Here is a 21703-nt window from a genome sequence, read left to right on the forward strand (position 1 = left end):
CTGTCTATATAGGGAGGTACATGCAGGTGGACATTCAGGGCATAGTGGCCCTCTATCAATTAATACAGGGCAAATATCTATCCCATCCCAGAGATCAGATCCATGGTGTTGCCTGCATGATGTGCAGGACCCAAAACAAACTGTGAGAGACCCAGTGCTGCCATGGAAGACGCTAGGTCTGTAGCCTGAGTAGAGGCAGCTGTATCCACAGGGACACTGCAGTCGCCTAGGACTATTAACCTGGGGAACTGCTAGGCCCAACAGGCCACTGCCTCCTAAAGGCTCAGCAGGGTATTAACTGGCATGTTGGGTGGACAGAACACCAGCCAGATACCCAAGTTCTCCTCAGTGTCTCACATGAGGCCAACACACTCAATAACAAGGATCTTTGGGGTGAGGAGTGCCCCGAAGGACAAGGATTCCCAGATGAGTAGTGCCACCGTCAACCCCCCCCCCCCCCGCCCCGTTGTTTGTGACTTATCAAAGATCAGAAAACCTGGGGGAGTCAGCACTTTCTGGAGAGCTGTCTCACCCTCCTTTACCTGGTCATACATGTCAGGTTCATTTTATGTTCTGCAAGTAACTCTGCGGAGTGGCAGTCTTATTACTAACAGACCTGGTGATGCACAACATCAGTGCTGGAGAAAGGTTGCACATCCTAGCCTCTGCACCAATGTAACAGAAGATGGGAAGAATTTTGGAAGAATTTTGAGTATAACCATATCTCCCAACTCTACTTTTCCAGTGCCCTCTCCCACAGTGTACCTCCTGGAGCTTGAAAGGGAGAGCCAACTCTTTTCAGGACACTTGGAGGTTACTAATAGAAGTTCATCCAGATTATATAACTCAGATTAAGAAAGATACAAGGATCCAAGACAATGCCAGTGTTATTAACCAGAGTCAAGGAAGCTATAAAATGCAAGAAAACTTTCTGTAAATGATGAATGTCCGGCTTGAATGAGGAGAACAGATAGAAGTGCAAACTCCAGCAAAAGAAGTATGTACAATAAATAAAATAAAAAGTAATTCGAGCAGATTGCTAAAAAATGTAGACAAACAATAAAAATCCCATTAAATATATCAGAAGTTGGAAACCAGTGAGGGAGGACATCAAAGGAACGTGAAGATTAGCTAAAAAAAATCCTTCATTTTAGAAAATCAGATTACTGGTACCCTCCTCTCTTTTTTCCCTTCCACTATTGTAAAATGTTTTTTATTTGTTTTAAAGTTCATGTTTCATTTTTAGGAGCCCTATGGAGATGTGAGAGAAAGAAGATTGCTCCGGCAGAAGCTGAAATGCAAGGATTTCAAGTGGTACTTGGAGAATATTTACCCAGAACTGCATGTGCCAGAGGACAGACCTGGCTTTTTCGGAATGGTAAGTAAATTGTGCTTGAGAAGATGGCTCATTCCCAGCCCCATCGAAAAATAAGGCAGACAGCAGGTCTCAGTTATCTTAGCAAATACTACAGAATACTAGAAAAAAGTGTAGTTGGGAAGCTATTACAATTAAAGATATTGTTGCTTAGCATAGCAAATTGGCATAGGATTAGGTACCATCCTGGCTGACCAGTGATGTGATCTAGGAAAGATGGAATGGGCCTCCAGAGGATGCTGCTCTTTATAATCTTTGGGTGTGTTAGCCACAACTCCTGCATAACCTACCTTATGGGGTTTGTTGTGAGGATAAAATGGAGAAGAGGAGCCAGTTCAGGTGCCTATTGGGGAGAGAGCGGGGGTATAGTAATGAAGTAAATACATTTATGTATTGTCAAAGGCTTTCACAGCCGGATTCAGCTGGTTCTGGTGGGTTTTCCGGGCTGTGTGGCCGTAGTCTGGTAGATCTTGTTCCTAATGTTTCGCCTGCATCTGTGGCTGGACACAGTGTGTTCCAAACTTCCCTCTGTGATGCACCTCTGAAGATGCCAGCCACAGGTGCAAGTGAAACATTAGGAACAAGATCCACCAGACTATGGCCACACAGCCCGGAAAACCCACCAGAACCATGCCTAGAGTCTTTCCTGGCTGTACCATGGATCTTTTTGAAAGCTCAAATCACAAAAGGTACATCGTTCATTTTTTAAAAATACTACCTTCCATTGTATGTTTCCGATTCAGACATTCAGAAATATTTTTGCTTTCCTCTGTTCTGGAGAGGGGCTGAGTAGGCAGTTTCTAGGGGTGGGCTCCGTACCAGAAGCAATATGCAAGAACTGGGTGAACATGCAGATGGTTGGAGGAAGCCATCATTGTGACTTCTTTAGGAATAGGGATGATTTTTATTTTGCCTTTAAGGAATCGTGGGCTATAAGCCAAATGAGTGGAAAGTTCTGAGGAAAGCACTGTTCCGTCTAGTAATACTAGAAAATCTGAGGCCAGCCAAGCCTAAGAAGCATGGACTGTATATATAGAGACACAAGGCAATGAACTAATTGGTATATGCAATTACTTCGAGTATAAAGTCAGTAGATAAGTCATACACCATTCATAAAGATATATTGTGATTATATTATAAGTAATATGCAACTGGATATAAATGTAATAACAAAACATACAATGAGGGCACTTAGGCAACCTAAGAAGCGTAATGGGACAGTACTTAGTAACTGATTCTCATAAACATTGTACGTAAGGCAAGAAACCTGTAACATTCATATTGTGTTCCAATAAATTGAAAGAGTCAGTATCACCAATGGTCAATGAGTCAAAAGTATTAAATCGAATCGCGGTAGTAGACAGCAGCAGCTCCAGCAAGTGGATGAAGACACCACGGCGACAGCAGCCACATTCGCAGAATGCGTTGCGCGCTAGTCCACGTTTTCAACAGAAATTTCTTCAGTGCGTTCAGGTAAATATAGTAATAATAACTGCATAAATATACATACTGTCATTTTAACTGTTATTTTAAATTGTGTTGGACATTATACATGTTACATCTTTGTATCAATGTGGTAGCATTTGCTTTCATAAAAGCAACGAAATAAAGAACCAATTTACTGTCATCAATAAATATGTTAATCTATATAAAAATGTTAACATTTGACAGATATAATGTGCTAAATATGTACAATAAGGTAATCCAGTGAAAGGTGTAGGTGAATGCCATTGGGTATATGACGTCTGTAATATACATTTCTTTATTAATACAGTAGGTTGACTAAACATACTGATAAACAGTTACAGTAAAAGATACAGTTACCGTATATACTCATGTATAAGTCTAATTTTTCAGCACATTTTTAATGCTGAAAAAGCTCCCCTCGACTTATATGCTGGTCATTAAAATTTTGTGTGTGTTTTTAATTTGCCGGCCAGCAGGGGGTGCAGTTTTTATGCTAGCGGCACCAAAATTTGAGGGTACCCTCAGAAGACACTCCTGATTATACCAGCAAAGTGTGGTAAAGTTTGGTTCAGGGGGTCCAAAGTTATGGACCCCCAAAGGAGGTGCCCCCATTCCCCATTGTTTTCAATGGGAGCTATTAGTAGATGGGGTTACCCTTTTGAGGGTCCATAACTTTGGACCCTCTGAACCAAACTTCACCAAACCTGGCTGGTCTCATCAGGAGAGTTTCTTTATGATACCAGCCAGGTTTGGTGAAGTTTGGGTCAGGGGATCCAAAGTTATTGACCCCCAAAGGGGGTGCCCCATCCCCCATTGTTTACAATGGAAGCTAATAGTAGATTTTCCATTTCTGATAATATCCCTCTTAAAATCTAAGTTGGGTTACATTTGGACATACAGATGATGATGAGGAGTCAAGTTTTGAAGGATTTTAACTCTTTTGTTTTAGCTTGGTTGCTGGTTGAGCTAAGGTTTTTGTACTTCTAAAGTTATTGTTGATACCATATTATTCTTGTTGACCCTCTTTTCCACTTACAGAGCCAGTTTACTGTTTCTCTTTGAAATAAATATTCAAAAACATTTAACCTACTGATGCCTCAATTGTAATTTTATTGACATCTATTTTTATTTTTGAAATTTACCAGCAGCGGCTGCATTTCCCACCCTCGACTTATACGCGAGTCAATAAGTTTTCCCAGTTTTTTGTGGTAAAATTAGGTGTCTCGACTTATATGCGGGTCGACTTATACACGAGTATATACGGTACTTACAGATTGAAGTCTATTCTTGTATGTTTAGTTAAGTAAAACAGCATCCAGCTTCAACATTCAGTGAATCAGCAAGTTACAAAGTAATGTATAATGAAAGAAATTTCTGTTGAAAACGTGGACTAGTGCGCAACGCGTTCTGCGAATGTGGCTGCTGTCGTGGTGGTGTCTTCATCCATTTGCTGGAGCTGCTGCTGTCTACTACCGCGATTCGATTTAATACTTTTGACTCATTGTCCATTGGTGATACTGACTCTTTCAATTGATTGGAACGCAGTATGAATGTTATAGGTTTCTTGCCTTATGTACAATGTTTATGAGAATCAGTTACTAAGTACTGTCCCATTACGCTTCTTAGGTTGCCTAAGTGCCCTCATTGTATGTTTTGTTATTACATTTACATCCAGTTGCATATTATAATATAATCACAATATATCTTTATGAATGGTGTATGACTTATCTACTGACTTTATACTCGAAGCAATTGCATATACCAATTAGTTCATTGCTTTGTGTCTCTATATATATGGTCCATGCTTCTTAGGCTTGGCTGGCCTCAGATTTTCTAGTATTGGTTTGACTGTATATATTTGCTGATCCGTCTAGTAATACTCCAGTGGAGCCAGGCTCCCCATTTTAAATGTCTCATCAGCCATGACCAGACTCTGTGAAGACTGAGGCAAACTACCCCACCCACGCACCCCCCGCATCAAATTTCCACCTGTAGTATAGGAGATAAAAATATCAGTAATGCTACAGTCCTGATGACAGGATTCCCAAAATTGTGTCTGAGAAGCATTTCAAGTATCAGAAAAGCACAGTAGAAATGCTCCATATAACAAAGATTAATAATAAAACCAAAGGGTGGAACTGCCTGTTGCTAGAACCCTGTGGCCAGAAAAGGTCTGCCGGATACTTCATGCAAGCAAGTCTTCCCCCTTCTCAGCCACCATATGCCGAAGCCTGTGGTTTTGTCTGTACAAGATGGCCTTTTCCCCTCCACAAAAAAGTGCATTTATGAAGCAAGTATTTCACAGGATTTCAGCTATATGCACGGGACCAATCATATCTGAGTTGCAACTGACTCACGGCAGCCTCATGACATTCTACCTCATAGGGTTTTCAAGGCAAGAGATGAGCAGAGATGGTTTGCCTTCCTCCAGTAGTCTTCCCTGGTGGTATCCCATTTGAGATCAGGTTTGTCTGGGCTATGCCTCTGAAAAGAAAAAAATCAAATATCTCCTTCACCTGCATAAGGAAGTACTATGAATCCCAGCATTCTAACGATATGTGCCAATAGAAACCCAAGCCAGGGTGGCACTTAGCAAATGCTTCTCTGGTACCTTTCCTGGTGCTCCTTGCCCAAATGATCTCTATCTAATTGTGTCCCAACAGCTGAAAACATTTCTGCCAGGTCTGACTTTCTTTCCACTGTCAGTTTCAAGAGCTGTCTGCAGATCCTGTAGTTAGGAGGTTGCTGTTGAATTTCTTTGATAGGAATAATATTGTTGCTGTTGGAAAGGATTGAAATGTGCCACAGTTTGTTCCCCCACTGGGAGGTGTATGAGTACCCTGCATACTACTTCCCAGCACAGTAGCACGCAGAAGACCAGTAGGGTCCTCCCACGGCTTGAAATGACAAGATACAGTTAGTTGGGTGCTGTGTGGTTTCCGGGCTGTATGGCCGTGTTCTAGCAGCATTCTCTCCTGACGTTTCGCCTGCATCTGTGGCTGGCATCTTCAGAGGATCTGATGTGGGAAAGCAAGTGGAGTATATATCTGTTGGAGTGAAGGGCTGCAAGACCAAGAACAAGCCACATGAACAAAGATAAAGAGCCATCTAGAGGGAAGGTGTTCTTACCATACATCAAGGGAACCACTGATCGCATAGGAAAACTGATGAAGATTGCACAACCTAGAGCAATCTACAGACCCACTAAGAAGTTCAACAGATGCTACCTTCAGCAAACGATACCAGGGATCCTTTAGCTACTGCAGGGAGTCTATCGCATACCAAGCCCACGAAGCTGTGGACAAGTCTACATAAGGAACCACCAAACGCGGCCTTTTAAACCTGCGTATCACAAAGAACACGAAAGGCACTGCAGACTATTTCAATGAAAAATCAGCAATAGCAGAACACATGATAAACCAACCTGGACATAGAATATTATTTGAAAAAACAGAAATTCTGGGACACTCTGAAAAGCCACTCACGTCCAGACTACACAGAGAAGCAATTGAAATCCATAAGCACATGGACAATTTTAACAGGAAGGAAGAAACTATGAAAATGAACAGAACTTGGCTGTGGAGTGTTGAAAAATACTAGGGTCAGAGACTGTATCCAAACCAATCCACTAAACTGGGATGACCATAGACAAAAGAAACAAAGGCCAGGATGCTTCTATTCAGATGCTCCCACCAGCGACCTTGCTATCTAGGAGGTTACTCCCAGGCTATAGTCTTATTTATTACTCATGCTTCTATTCAGGCAGCCCTCAACTGTCAACCTGGTTGCCGCCTTTGTTACTCACAGACAAGGTTTCCCCACCCACCCTGGACACTCCAACAGATATATACTCCACTTGCTTTCCCACATCAGATCCTCTGAAGATGCCAGCCACAGATGCAGGCGAAACGTCAGGAGAGAATGCTGCTAGAACACGGCCATACAGCCCGGAAACCACACAGCACCCAAGTGATTCCGGCCGTGAAAGCCTTCGACAATACAAGATACAGTTATTTTCATGGCATAGGGTAATGTCAGGTAAACGAATGTCAGGCAAATACAAATAGAATAGTGAAGCCAATTAAAACATCAACTTCTCTAAATCAAGATGGCACCCGCGGCGGAGCTCGGCAGCGGGGGCTCCGCTAAACAAACTTTTTAAACCTTAAAACCTCCTCCTGAGTCAGCCTGGGAGATAATTTTCTACCCACCTTTGGTAGTTGTGGCTGTTTGTCTGTTGTGGCTGTTTGTCAGGACAGGGAACGACTGGCGGGCGAGACGTGAGCTGGGGCGGCGGCATGTGCAGTTTGGCGTTCTCCGTTCCTTCTGTCACTCGCCTTCCTCGCCTTGCTCAACCTCCGTGCCTCCCCTGTTGTGGCGGCTGCATTGATCCGTTTTGCGGTGCTGGCCCCTTCCCCGCCCCAGTGGATTGGTGACTGTGCCCAGGGTGGTCTGGAGGTGAGGACGTCAGGGGTCGGTGGCAGGGACACACACCCCCGACCTTCCAGCTCGGACTTGGGCTGTGCCGGGATTGCGGCGGCTTCATCGGGCACTTTGCAGCTGTGAGGATCTGGGTGCGGAGATTGCGCTGGGACCAGTTGTGAAAGGCAGCAGACGGGGGAAACCTGGTGTCTCCTTTGGTGCAGCGAGCCCTGGTCTTCGTCCCGATGCAGCAGCGGCAGGCTATGTAATTCACGAGCAGCTGGGAGTAACGTTGGAGGGGAGCCGGGAGGCTGGATATTTCCAGCGCAGGTGGCTGAGTCTGATTACAGGCCCAGTTGTCCTGTCTGGCTGTGGCGTGCCGGCCATGAGAGAGCTGAGTGCGCCACGCTTTAAGGGGCAAACTCAGGGCACAGAGCACTTTGTTTGGGACCTAAGTGGAGTGGCTGGTGGCAGGAGCCCCCCGGTTGTTGCTCTGTATTGTTGGGCCCCCTGGATTTCTCCCACCTTGGATGAACATGTGCGAGGAGCGGGCTTGGGTGGTGTGAGCCCCACACCTGCTGTCCGTGTAACAGCTGCGCCCTACGCCTGCTGTCCATGCAACAGCTGTGTTACTGTTTTCAACAAGAGCCGATGTGACGATCACTCTGCCTGTTTCAGCAAGGAGCGTGAGAATCTGGTGGCAGCAGTTCTCCTATTGTTATCTGGCGCCCTCTGCTGGCCCCTTGTGCCTGATTTTTGGACTGCGGTTCTATAACTTAGAGGACAGTAGTGGGATAGGAGTAACTAGCTGTTATAGATTATACTGTATTAGTGTTAAGCTTTATATTGTATTAGTGTTAGGCTTTGTGGGTAGCTGGATTAGTTATTTTATATCTGTTTAGAGATAGTTAGATTTTTTCCCAGCCATTGTAGATTAGTGCTAGTTTTAGTATTAGTTAGTATTAGTTATTATTAGCAAGACTGGGCCCACTCTTGTGGGGGTATTAGTCAGGCTGTTGAGTAGAGGGAGGCCGGTGATGGGAATTGTGCGGTAGCCAGTTTTGGGGCTGGGGCTCCCAGTGGTGGTGATGGGGAATCAAAATAATGTCAGACCTCATCTCAGATGATAGAAGGCGGATGAGATATGGACATGCCCGCTCGCCTTCTGACCTCCGACCTATCTCGAGGAATAAGGATTGGCAGGGTTCAGGAATACTCCGCTTCGTCTCTGGTGTTGATCAATGCCAGGTCCATCAATAATAAGACCGCCATACTCCGGGATTTTCTCGGGGTTCAGCAGATGGACCTGGCTTGTGTCACCGAAACCTGGGTGCGTGAAGGCGAGACCGTTGCCTTAGGCGAGGTCGCGCCACCAGGTTTCGCATGTCTCCATTGGTCACGAACTCGGGGCCGGGGGTGGGTGGGGTGGCAATGTTCATCCGTGATTCTATCCCCTTCAGGGCTGCCCCAGTCCCGGAGATCCCTGGCATGGAATGTATCGGTCTTGAGTGGTTGGCCTTGAAGAGGTTGGCAGTTCTTCTGGTGTACTGGTTGCCTAGGGCACCAGGAGACAGCCTGCCACGACTGCTGGAGGTGGTGGCAGACTGGGCATTGTGGTTCCCTAGACTTATTGTCTTGGGTGACTTCAATGTCCATGTCGACACCGCCTCGTGTGCAGCAGCTGTGGACCTAATGTCATCCATGGCGACGCTGGGCCTCTCCTTAGTAAGTTCTGGCCCCACTCATGAAGCCAGTCACAGGCTGGATCTGGTCTTTGGGTTGGGGATTGATATGGTCGTATCCTCTGTTGACAGAGTGCCATGGTCTGACCATTATGCCCTGAAGGTCCGGATGGACTTGCCACAACACCCCCGTCTAGGAGACGGGCTGATTTATGCCCGCCCGCGGAGACTTATGGATCCAATTGGTTTCCTGAATGCTCTGCGGGATCCTGACCCCGCCGGCACACTTGATGAGCTAGTGAAGGACTGAAACTCCCGGCTCTCCGATGCCATCGAGGTTGTTGCCCCACGGTGTCCTCTACGCCCCCATTCTCGGCGGGCTCCGTGGTATACGGAAGAGCTATGCCATATGAAACAGGCACTAGGACATGTAATGGGCGGAGAATTGCTGGAAATCTCGTGGGGCTGCACGAGCATCTTATGGGATGTTTGCATGAAAGCCTCGTGAGGTGGCGATGAAGGGGGCGAAGTGAGCTTTCTTCACCGCTGGTCATCAACAAAACTGCGACCACCTGAGATTGTTTACGCGTAATTCGGTCCAGCAACATATGCCGGAATGTTCTATACATCATCAATTGGCTATCAGCTGTGAGGCATTTATGAGATTCTTTGCAGATAAAGTCACGTCGCTCCGCCAGGATCTTCCCCCTACATTGACTACAATGAGCGAACTGGAGGCTCCCTTGCTGTCTTCCGGCCCTTGTTTGGCCCAGTTCTCCCTGCTCTCCGAAGCCGCAGTTGACAGGGCCCTGGCTGCTGTTAGACCTACTACTTGTCCTCTGGATCCATGCCCCTCCTGGCTTATCAAAATCTGCCGGGCGGAGTTACGACCCCATCTGTTGAATATCATCAATAACTCCCTTGAGCAAGGAGTTTTTCCGGATGGGTTGAAGGAGGCAGTGGTCCGCCCACTCTTGAAAAGACCATCATTAGATCCGGGGGATCTGGCCAATTACTGCCCCTTCTCGAATCTTTCGTTTCTGGGGAAGGTAATTGAGAGAGTGGTGTTGGAGCAGCTTCAGGGTTTCCTGGATGACGCGGCGGCTTTCGATCCCTTCCAGTCCTGCTTCCGTGCTGGGTATAGGACGGAGACGGTTCTTGTCGCCGTCACAGATACACTCCGTATGCAGCTTGACCAAGGCGGATCTTCGCTGCTGGTCTTGTTAGATCTCACCGCAGCGTTTGATGTGGTCAATCACGACCTTTTGGCCCACCGCCTGGCCGTTTCCGGGGTATGGGGCACTGTCCTTCATTGGATTGTCTCGTTTCTCCGGGACCGACGCCAGCAAGTGTGATGCGGGGATCAAGCCTCCCGGAAGTGCCCGCTTCATTGTGGTGTACCCCAGGGGGCATTATTATCCCTGCTATTATTTAACATCTATATGCGACCACTTACTCAGCTGGTACCGAGCTTTGGGCTGATCTGTCACTCAGCTCATTCTGTTGATGGAGGGGGGAGCGGTCAATGACCCCTGCAAGCTCTACAGCATTGTTTGGAAGCTGATTAAGCTGGTTGGTTTGCAGCAGCAGAGCAGGCTGAAACTGAATCCATCGAAGCGGAGATCCTTTGGCTTAGCCGCAGGGGGGGAGGTGGGGGTAAATTTTCGAAAGCCACCTTCAGTGGGAGGGCCATTTTGACACCGGTCTCCTCCGTTTGCAGTCTGGGGGTCCACCTGGATTCGTCTCTCTCAATGGAGACCCAAGTGGCCCTTGTAACCCGGACTGTGTTTTTCCATCTTCGTCAGGCCCGGCGGCTTGTCCCCTTCCTCTCTCAGGCAGACCTAGCCACTGTGATCCATGCAATGGTCACCTCCAGGCTAGACTATTGTAACTCGCTCTACCTGGGCCTTCCCTTGCGTTTGTGAAACTGGTCCAACATGCGGCAGCATGTTTGCTCTAGAAATAACTGGTGATCGCATATCTCAAGCCTGTGTTAGTTTCAGCTGCATTGGCTCCCAGGTGGAATTCTTGAATAATCTTCAAGGGTGTGGGTTTGACCTTAAGACCTGGGACCCTACGTACCTTAGAGACCGCATTACCCCATATGCCCCTACTCAGCCTCTGCGCTCAGCAGAGGCCAATTTGCTGGTGGTTCCTGGCCCCTCAATGATGCGGCTGGCCTCCACATGGGCCAGGGCCTTTATGGCCCTGGCCCCGGCCTGGTGGAACACTCTTCCTCCAGCTGTCCAGGCCCTGCGGGACCTTGGTGAATTCTGCAGGGCCTGCAAGACTGAGTTGTTCCGCCGGGCCTTTGGAGTGTCCAGTTGCTGAGTAGGGCGCCTCCCCTTACCCATTTATTTTTACTATTCTATCTTTGTTTATATCTCTGTTACCCTCCTAGGGAGGAGTCCGGCCGTTCCCTCTTTTTGGGGAGGCTTTTTAATAAATTGGGTTATTGGACGCCTGTTATTATTGTTTTGACCACTGTTTTAATGGATTTTAATGGATTTTAGTAAATGTAACAATTGTTTATGTGGTCACTATTGTGATCCTTTGTTATACATTGTATATATGCTGACATTGTTGTGCACTGCCCAGAGCCCCTTGGGGATGGGGCGGTCTACAAATCCAATTAATTGATTGATTGATTGATTGATTGATTGATTGATTGATTGATTGATTGATTGATTGATTGATTGATGATTGATTGATTGATTGATTAATAAAATAAACTTTCATTTCCGCTCGCCAGTGTATTATTGCATTGTTTCAGGATGGTATAATATGTTTTTGAGTTTTTTTAAAGTGTTCCTGTACTGCATCTCTTGTGATGACTGAATTATGTACTTCTAATTGAAAGTGAGCTGGTGACCTTTGATTGTCTTTTGTTACCCTTCAGCTAAAAAACAGAGGGATGGTAAATTATTGCTTTGATTACAACCCTCCCAACGAACATGAAATAACAGGACACACAGTCATACTGTATCCTTGTCATGGCATGGGACAAAATCAGGTAACATTTTGTTTTCACTGCAACCAAAGGGTTAAAGGCAGTTTTCGTGCTTCCACGGCCTTTTTGACTTTAATCCAGCGGAGTGCAGAAGTGAATGCCAGACACCTCACACCCAACCTAGTTTTGCTTCAGAGAGCTCTGTTCAAGGTCTGTGGCTTCTCAGAATTAGGTGAAGGAGGAAAGTAGTTTCATGCACAGATTAGTTCAAAGGGGGGGATCTAGAATGGGGAGGCAACTTTTTTTGGCCTGAATGCCAAATTAAATGCAACGCCCACCTGTGAAGATGTTGGTGTCCCGGAAAACAACATGGGAAAAGAGACAGTGGAAAGGGCTGAGTTGATTAAACAGGCATCTCTGTTTTTAAAGCAGTGGCGGCGGCAGCACCAGGGAATTTACTCTTTAGAGAGGAGGCTGCCCCTGCCTCTGCACCCCCATCTGGCAGCCTCACACTCGTGCCCTGCTCAGTACAGCACCAGACATTTGGGTGGGGCCACTGGCACTTACTGGGGGCAGGGCTAGAAGGATCTCCAGTTGATGACATCACTATTCTAGGTCCAAGAATTGGGTTCTAGGCCAGCTTGGCTTGACCAGGACTTTTTGTGATGGCAGGAACTGGTACTGAGTAGTGGCACCTTTTTCCAGGACTCTTCTGGTCCCCATGCATTTGTTTGGCTCACTCGGGCGGAGAAAGAGAGAATGAATTTCAGCAGGGCAGGCTGTGATGTACTCAGCATGATGAGAGTTATTTCACAGGCAAAACTGAAGGGTGGGCTCTCCTAAAAGAAGAGCTCTTGTAAGCCATTTCTATTCCAACAAAGCGGAAACATGATAAGAGATCCAGTCCACTGTAGATGAACAGAAAATGCCATGATAATGAAAGAAGCGAGAAAGCTAAGGCATTTGCAACCTCAGATCAAGGAGGATCAAGATTGGTAGCCATAGATCGACTTCTCCATCCATCTGTCCAAGCCCCTTTTAAAGCTATCCAAGTTAGTGGCCATCACCACCTCCTGTGGCAGCATATTCCAAACACCAGTCACACGTTGCGTGTAGAAGTATTTCCTTTTATTAGTCCTTATTCTTCCCCCCAACATTTTCAATGTATGCCCCCCCTACATAATTTGGTATCATCTGCAAACTTAGCCACCACGCTAGCCACCCTTACTTCCAGGTCATTTATGAATAGGTTAAAGAGCACTGGTCCCAAAACGGATCCTTGGGGGACACCACTCCCTACATCGCTCCATTGTGAGAACTTCTCACAATGAGCTTGCTCCCTCTTCGACATGACATCCCTTCAAATATTGAAACATAGCTATCATGTCTCCTTAATCTTTTCTTCTCCAGACTAAACATACCCTGCTCCCTAAGTCTCTCTTTGTAGGGCATGGATTCCAGATCTTTTACCATTTTAGTTGCCTGCCTCTGGACACGTTCCAACTTGTCAACATCCTTCTTAAATTGCGGTGCCTAGAACTGAACACAGTACTCTAGGGAAGGTCTTGCCAATGCAGAGTAGAGTGGTACAATTACTTCCCTCCATCTAGACACTGTATTCCTATTGATGCATCCCAGAATTGCATTGGCTTTTTTGGTTGCCATATCACACTGTTGACTCATGTTCAATTTGTGGTCTACTAAGACTCCCAGATCCCTTTCACATGTAGTGTTGTCAAGCCAGGTGCCACCCATCCTATATTTGTGCATTTCATTTTTTCTTCCTAAGTGTAAAATCTTACATTTATCTCTGTGGGAATTCATTTTGTTAGTTTTGGCCCAGCTCTCTGATCTGTCCAGGTCATTTTGAATCCTGTCCCTGTCCTCCAGGGTATTAGCTACCCCTTCTAATTTGGTATCATCTGCAAATTTGATTAGCATGCCCTCTATTTCATCATCCAAGTCACTGATGAAAATATTGAATAGCCCTGGCCCAGAGCAGAACCCTGTGGCACTCCACTGCTCATAACACTCCCAGCTCTCACAGTGGCTTCATGGCTTCCACATATCAGTGACTGCTTGCCCTGGCTGGTCATCTCACCAAGCACATCTCTATAATGTCTGTGGTCTTGGTTCATTTGGTCCCACATCTCTTAGTCTCTGAGCTGTTGTGTCGCCTCTAAAAGGCTTCACATGCTTGGTTCTTCTGCTCTGATGGAGATGTGCCGTTCCTTCTACTCATCATACTTGGGCATTACTGAGTGCCTGGTTGACCCCAACGAGCTGTAAGAAGGTTTTGGTAGGAAGTGACCCTTTTGCAGAATTTTCTTCCCAGTTGGAGTTGCCTGATTCATGGCCAAGAAGGACTGGAAGCTTATTAAGGACAGTTTTAATAACTTCTGTTCTCTGAAATGCTATTAACATGAAGAGTTGTTGAAGATTGGTGGGTTGTTGTCTCCAATGTGTTTGTCTCTTTCTTTTTTGGGGGTTTATAGTTTTTTGAATACACCTCCCACAATGAAATCCGTTACAATACACGACATCCTGAAGCCTGTGCAGCTATTGATCCAGGAACCAATTATTTAAGAATGTACTTGTGCGAAAACAATATCCAGAACGTTCCTGAAAACCAGAAATTTGTTCTCCAAGAGGTATGGATGCTGCTGTTCAGCCTTTTTGTGGTGATTGCCAGGAGGAATGAGTGGTGTCGTTCTGTCCTTGAGGGGATAGGTCTGTGGCTCAGGGACAGCATCTGCTTGGTATGCAGAAGGTCACAAGTTCAATCCACAGCATCTCCACTTTAAACAAAGATTGGGGAGGAGCTGATGTGAAAGGCCTCAGCCCCAGACCCTGGAGAGAATGACGTAGGCAAAGGAGGAAGGGGTTTTCTCAGGTTCAAACACCCCCCTTACATGTCCAAAGCTCCGCCCCCCGTTTGTGGGATTTTTGTATTTTTGTATTTTTTTTTCTTTTTGGCCTGCAGAGGCACAGTTTTTAGGATACCAGCACCAAAATTTCAGGGATTTTTCGGGAGACTCTCCTGATGATGGAGGAATTGTACTGAGCATTGAGTGACAGGATCAAGGAAGCTGTTCCTTCTACTCATCATACTCATCATCCTTCTACTCATCATACCGCCCCTCATCGATGCAGCTGGCCTCTACCCGGGCCAGGGCCTTTACAGCCCTGGCCCCATCCTGGTGGAATGCTCTACCATCTGCTGTCCGGACCCTGCGGAACCTTGGTGAGTTCCGCAGGGCCTGCAAGACCGAGTTATTCCACCGGGCCTTTGGGAATGCCAGCCGCAGTTTGCCTGCCCCCCTCTGAAGCCGCCACAAAGCTTGCCATCTCTAGCATTGCCTGGTTACTGCTTCCATCTATTTTTAGGCAATGCTGACCCTCCTGGCCTTTGGTCCAAGCGCCATCAGTACTTGTATTTGGATTGATATATGAACTGCTGCTATAATGTATTTTAATGTTTTTTATTGGTACACTATTTTATGATATTTTACATTGTAATTGCCTTTTACATTTATTGTACACCGCCCAGAGCCCTCCGGGGATTGGGCGGTCTATCAAGACGACGACGACGACGACGACGACGACGACGACTACTACTACTACTACTACTACTACTACTACTACTACTACTACTACTAATAATAATAATAATAATAATAATAATAATAATACCACCCAGGATTGTTGAGGTTTGGTTCAAGGGGTCCAAAGTTATGGACTCCCAAAGGCAGTGCCCTCATCCCCCATTGTTTCCAATAGGAGCTAATAGAAGATGGTGGCTACACCTTTGAGGGTCCATAACTTTGGACCCCCTGAACTAAACCTCAACAATCCTGCTGCTTCCTTGATCCTGTCACTCAATGCTCAGCACAATCCCTCCAGCTTTTCCTACCTTGTTGTCCATTGTCCATTGAAATAAACCCCTTCTTAAGAAATAAGTTTCTTTGAGAGGGCATGCAAGCTGAAGTGCTAGATGCTTCAGTCCCTCCTTCTCTTTTCCCCCCTGGGCCAGCTGTCTGGAATCATGTGTCCAGTTCTGTTCCAGCTGACTTCTCCTAGTTTAGAGGGTGCTGTGGTGTGGTCTTATGATGTGAGTGGGAATACTGGTCCCTATCTGTTACCCAAGGCATCAGCATAAAGTTGTTCTGTGCAGATCCAAGTCATTGTCTGTCACTTGCATCCCTTGCTGAACAGTGAGTCTGAAATGTCCACAAATGAAGTTGTGGAAGTGGTCCAAATTTTTAAACTTCCTCTCATAGTAGATGTTTTCAGGTTTCTCACTGCCTGGTTCATTTTGATCCATTTTTGCTGCTTTACCACACAAACTGTCAAGACTCCCTCGGACCAGACCATGAAACACTTGTAGAAAGTTCAAAGGTTTCTTTATTGTTGGAGCAAAGTGAAGCACGATGTAGCAAAGAGAGTTCTGGGGTACAACCCAGCAGACAGAGATAATATAGAACAAGGGACAGCACTTCCCCCACTGTGTGAAGAGAAACAGGCTAACTTTCACACAGTATCAAACCCCACTGATATGGCACCTGGTGAAGCAAAGCAAAGCATTCCTCCACACCACAGACTTGCAAGACTCCCGTCCCCCTGCTCAGAACGCAGCCTGACACAAACTACCTCCATTGCATTGGAATTTTACATTTACGAAAGTTTTATATTTGGATTCCTAATGATGAATACAGATGAAATAGTTCTTCTGGACTGTGCTTACTCATTTATACTCATTTATACTACTGATCAGCAGCAGCCAAAGCTGTAGGTTCTATAGGTTTCAACAGAAGTCTGTTTAAAAGCCTCATTCAGTTATTGGTTCATTTATTACCATTTATTTGGTAGACAGAAGTTTTCTAAGCATGACTACAGTTGTCAAATTATCCTGAGAACGAAGATGGCCTTCTGCCTTCCAGTAATACCTCTTAGACTAATAAAGAATGAAAATAAAATGTATTTTACCTAAACTTTCAATTGGACCTTCTGGTATATCTTTTTAAATATGATAATCACAAATTATAATTCTGAACCGTTTTCAGGATGGTCATCTACTCCATATGCAGACCCAGAAGTGCCTACAAGCTGAAGGCAATGCTTACAACGGCAGCCCAGCACCTTTGTTACGACCCTGTACGAATTCCGAATACCAGAAATGGTTTTTCCAAGAAAGAAGCTGATCTAGAAATGCCAAGATAAAACCTTTGGAATTCACACAACTATTTTTGTATGTAGAAGATTTGTACTTTTTTCTTCTTTTACCTTTTCTATGTTTGCTTGTCCCAGACTGCCCAGTTGCAGACCTCTGTGCCTCTCATGCTCTCTATATTGGGCAGCTGTATCCTTCCCCTTCCCCCAGAGGTAATGTTTTTTTTAAAAAAAAAAAACTTCAGGTATGACAATGAAATCTGAATAGTGACACAGACATCACTGAACAGTAGCTTAAAGATTTCGGATTTTTTTACCAAAACATTCTGCCTTTTAAGAGGTGTTAAATAAAGATATAAGATTAGGCCAAATGTGTGTGATGATAACGTGTGAGTGTAGCATGGCATCCTTGTAGGTTTTCTTTCCATTGTTGTCATACAAATTGCACTATAGTTGATGTGTACAAACATTGGGGGACTACCTGAGTACCCTTAATTGGTTGGGCTCCAACTAGCACAATACAGACTGAGCTCACAGAAGAGATCTCCCCTTTTTAATGAAACCCCCTGAAAAGCTACTTCTAGGATCAGAAATTGGGTTAAAGGAACAAAGTATTTGGTTTGCTTTAAAGTAATTAATTTTAAAATACCTTATTCATAGAATATTTGTGGACTTCTTTTAAAAAACTGTTTAATGAAGTCTGGCACAACTACCTCAGAACGCAAATATTATACTTGAGATGAGCAGTCTGCTCTGGAGACCGCCTGCCTCTCCTTAAAGTAGGTAATTCTCCTTCCCTTCTCATTCACCAGGCAAGCACAGCAGCCATGCCAATCTAACTGGGTTTCTCTAACTCTTGCTAGAATCCTGTGAGAATTAAGCCCTGCTGAGGATGTGTAGTTATAGAAAGGAAGATAGAGCCATTCACCGCTTCTGTTTTAGGACAGGGGCAAGGTGAGAGAGGGACAGAGATTAACCACCCTCCACATCTGCCACCTGAATTTATCACCCCATCATAGAGATGACTTTGTTAGGGACCACTTTAAGGTTCTCTTATTATCATGTATCTTTGTCGTTTGGGCACTTCCAGTTGGAATGAGTGGTAGCTGTGCACCCTGCCAGAATGCTGGTGTTGAATTCCATGTCGACTACATGCTGCCTGTAGATTAATATATGAGGCTTAGGATACAAGAAAACAACTGGTTGTATATCGAAAATATCATGATATGGCTAACCATGGAAATATATTCAAACTCTTAAGCACTCAATATTTCTGGAGATGGGATTTTCAGCATCTCAGGTGATTCATTTATGACAAGTTTGTTTGAGCACATAAGAAACTAGCAAGCCACTCTCAGCCAGTGCATCAAGAGGAAAGAGTGATATTAGTCTGAATACTTCATAACATTTCACCTTTTCTCCCTATTTGTTTTCCATACTTAAGGACAACCAGTCCAGAAATTTGACTAATGTCTCATACAACAGCTATCTTATACAAAAGCAAATGTTATTAATTTCAGTATAATGTGTGGTTGTGTTGACAAGTATCACTTAAAGTTCACCAGAGCCATTTTTCATGTATTTTATCAGCCATCTCAGAATGACTAAAGTATTTCTGCTGTTGGGTTCCTACAGACGTGGTTGCACATTGTATCAGAACCATAGAGGAGCCTGAAGTCATGTTGTCATGGCATTGCCTGGCACCACATTGTTCCTGGATGTTCAGGAACATCGTCTTCCATCATGTGATTGCTCCTCTTGCATTTGACTCAGAGAAAAACTTCATTGCCAGTATATCACTATGCTCTCTGTCATTATTATCAGTAAACTGGCAGGAGTGCAGACTACAGCCTCTTCCATCCCTGGAGCAAAGTTTTCTCTTCTCCTTAAACATCATTAATCAATTATTCTGCACCGTTAGCTGCAGTTAAAACTATGCACAGTGTTTTTTAGGCTAGGATCTGAAGCCATGATTTGACATGGGCTTTTCAGATCTGGGCTACAGTAGACCTTGGTTAGGCTTAGCAGTTTTGAGCAGTGTTGCCACCAAATTTGTTAATGGTGTTTCTTTGAGCAAGGGAGGACGCTTCCGTCTTTGAAGCTATTGCAAGATTTGCTAGCTTCAGTCCTCTGTCCTTGTTGGGTAGATCAGAACAGGAGGACTGCCTGAGTTTGGACAACCAAATGTGGAGAAACTAAATTGTTCGAAAACAGATTCTCTGACGGCAGTGTTTCTGTAATGCCAAGAGCTTGGCTTGGGGGTTTTCCCCCGTTTCCCCCCGCTCAGCCAAGAGGTCTTTTTCATTCTGTCTCTTCGTAATATTCAATTGACTGATGTATAAGCAAGAAAACTTGCACTACAAAATGACAAAGTACTCAAAGGCTGCTTCTTCCTAAGGGCCTTATTACTTAAGCTTTCCCATCTGGTTTGGTATCCTGAGAAGGGCTCTTTACCACAGACTTTGTAATTCCTGATGTCATCCAGATGCCTCTTAAATATATTTCAAAAGTGAAATCAGGGTTCAATCATTTTTATAAATATTAGTGTAATTTTTGGGAGACCACATTTTGTAATGTTTAGATGTTTGACAACCATGTATGTAAAAAGATTTATACAAGAATCTTCACTGTTCTGTGTAGGATTAATGCAACTGATAGAAAAGCTTATACTTTTTTGTGATTTGCAGCTCAAGTGTATGCATGTCTTTTTAAAAGGGCATTATTTGCTAGAATTAAGAATGAAAACAAGATATGACTTCTAGTTCCCTTTTATCGATCATGTGCTTTCACTGTTTGTCTGCAAGATTCATGTTCCAATTGTATCCAGTATTGGAGTAAATTGTCCTGATTTATGAAAACTTGAAGCACCAGCTTTTTTATTTCACTGCATTTTCATTTAGTTAATGTCTGGATTTTGGCTTATGAAATTGTAATAAATTTCTAAAGACAAAACACAAGAGGCTCTTATAGCAAATCTAAAAAAGACACCTGTAGTCAACAACTAGGCTCGCAGTTTTTTTTAAAACCAGAGAAATAAATCTGAACATTCTTTTTTATTTTTAAAATAATTTTAATTATTTTTCAACATACTGATCAGAAAAAGGAAAAAAGAAATAATAGAAAATAGTTAAGATTACAGCATAAAAGATAACTACCCACTATTATATTAAGTACATATTACACAATGGAACCCAATATATCATTTTCTGATTACTAGAGAGACCTTATAAAGACTTAGAATCTTTGACGTTTGTTCCAAAGCATTTTTACTAGTCCAATTATTGTATCTTAGACATTATTGATTTTCAATCCTCGAGTTGTCTTGTTTTTTATGTAATCAATTCAAATTCTTATAAAAAATAAAGACTGCATTTCTCATTGAATTCATGTTTTGAGCGTCGATTTACAAGATTAGTTTGGCCATAGTAGCACATTCTCTGATTTTGTCTTCCCAACATTTTACTGTGAGACCTTTATCAGATTTCCAACTTGTTACAATTGTCGCAGCGGTTAGTAAATACCCAGCACAGTTCATTCAATTTCTTGGGAAGCTTTCCTGGTAGTGTACTTAACAGCATTGTTTTTGCAGCGAGAGGAATTGTAAGTTTAATTATCTGCTGTATTATCTTGTGTATTTCTATCCAAAAACTCTTGATTTTTTACAAGTCCACCACATGTGAAAAAAGGCTCCAACCTCTTTATTGCATCTCCTGCAGATACCATCATGTTGTTTAGTCATCTTCTTAATCACTTCGGGGATAGTATACCATCTGAAAAACATTTTATACCAATTCTCCTTCAGCATCTGCCTTGCAGTAAATTTAATATTTTTGGTTCATAATGATTTCCACTGTTGAAAAGTTATCTCTTCCTTGAAGTTTTGCATCCATTTTATCATGCATTTTTTAACTTGTTCCGTTTCTGTTTCCATTTCAGTAAAATCTTATATATTGTGCCCATCGAATGTTGCTTCTGTGTTATAATCTCTTTTTCTAAGTCTTAAGTTCTGTAGTGTTCCTCTCTGCAAACTTAGTTTTCTTTTGAGTCTAGATGAGATCTGGAAATATGTCAGCCATTGTATTTTTCTTTCCTTTGTTGTTATTGTTTGTAATGATTTAAATTCCCCTTGCTTGTTGATTATTTATTTGTATATTAATTGTCATTCTTCAAAGTTTCAGCTTTGTAGTGCTCTTCTATCAGAGACTTTAGCGGTGAAGTTGCAGGGCTAAGTCTTGAATGTGTGTTTTTCCAGATTTCAAATAGTTCTTTTCTTATTAAGTGCCTAAACATTATTTCTTAATTGTGTGTTTTCCCCATATTTTCTGTAGCTACACCTTCAAATATAAAGATAGGTAGAGTGTATTTATGTTTCGGGAAACTGTTGGGGGGAGCAGATTCTGCACACAAACATAAAGGCCCTTTCCGCATGGGCGGATTATGGCGCCCTGGGGACGGCAAAAACACTGTCCCCAGGGAGCCATTCGCACAGGGGGTGCAGCTGCTTTGCAGCCGCCCCGCCCTCGCGGTGCGAAGCCGCCGTTTCCCAACCTCACTTGGGAAGCGAGGTTTATGGGAAACGGCGGCTTGGAGCTGCTGCCGTGCGAACGGCAGCGACTCCAAGGCACCCTCCCCCCTTCC

General features: G+C 44.1%; 1 protein-coding gene across 1 annotated transcript in view; it reads left to right on the forward strand.

Moving 5' to 3' along the window:
* Window positions 1-20448, forward strand: part of GALNT12 (polypeptide N-acetylgalactosaminyltransferase 12) — an 83996-nt gene extending 63548 nt beyond the window's left edge. Inside the window, 4 exon segments of the mRNA XM_048515375.1 lie at window positions 1247-1378; window positions 11846-11959; window positions 14392-14547; window positions 16960-20448. Coding sequence (XP_048371332.1) covers window positions 1247-1378; window positions 11846-11959; window positions 14392-14547; window positions 16960-17097 — 540 coding nt within the window. The 3' untranslated portion in view covers window positions 17098-20448.
* The last annotated feature ends 1255 nt before the right edge of the window (window positions 20449-21703 follow it).

The sequence above is a fragment of the Sphaerodactylus townsendi genome, linkage group LG14 (genome assembly GCF_021028975.2).
Source record: "Sphaerodactylus townsendi isolate TG3544 linkage group LG14, MPM_Stown_v2.3, whole genome shotgun sequence".
NCBI classification, from domain to species: domain Eukaryota; kingdom Metazoa; phylum Chordata; class Lepidosauria; order Squamata; family Sphaerodactylidae; genus Sphaerodactylus; species Sphaerodactylus townsendi.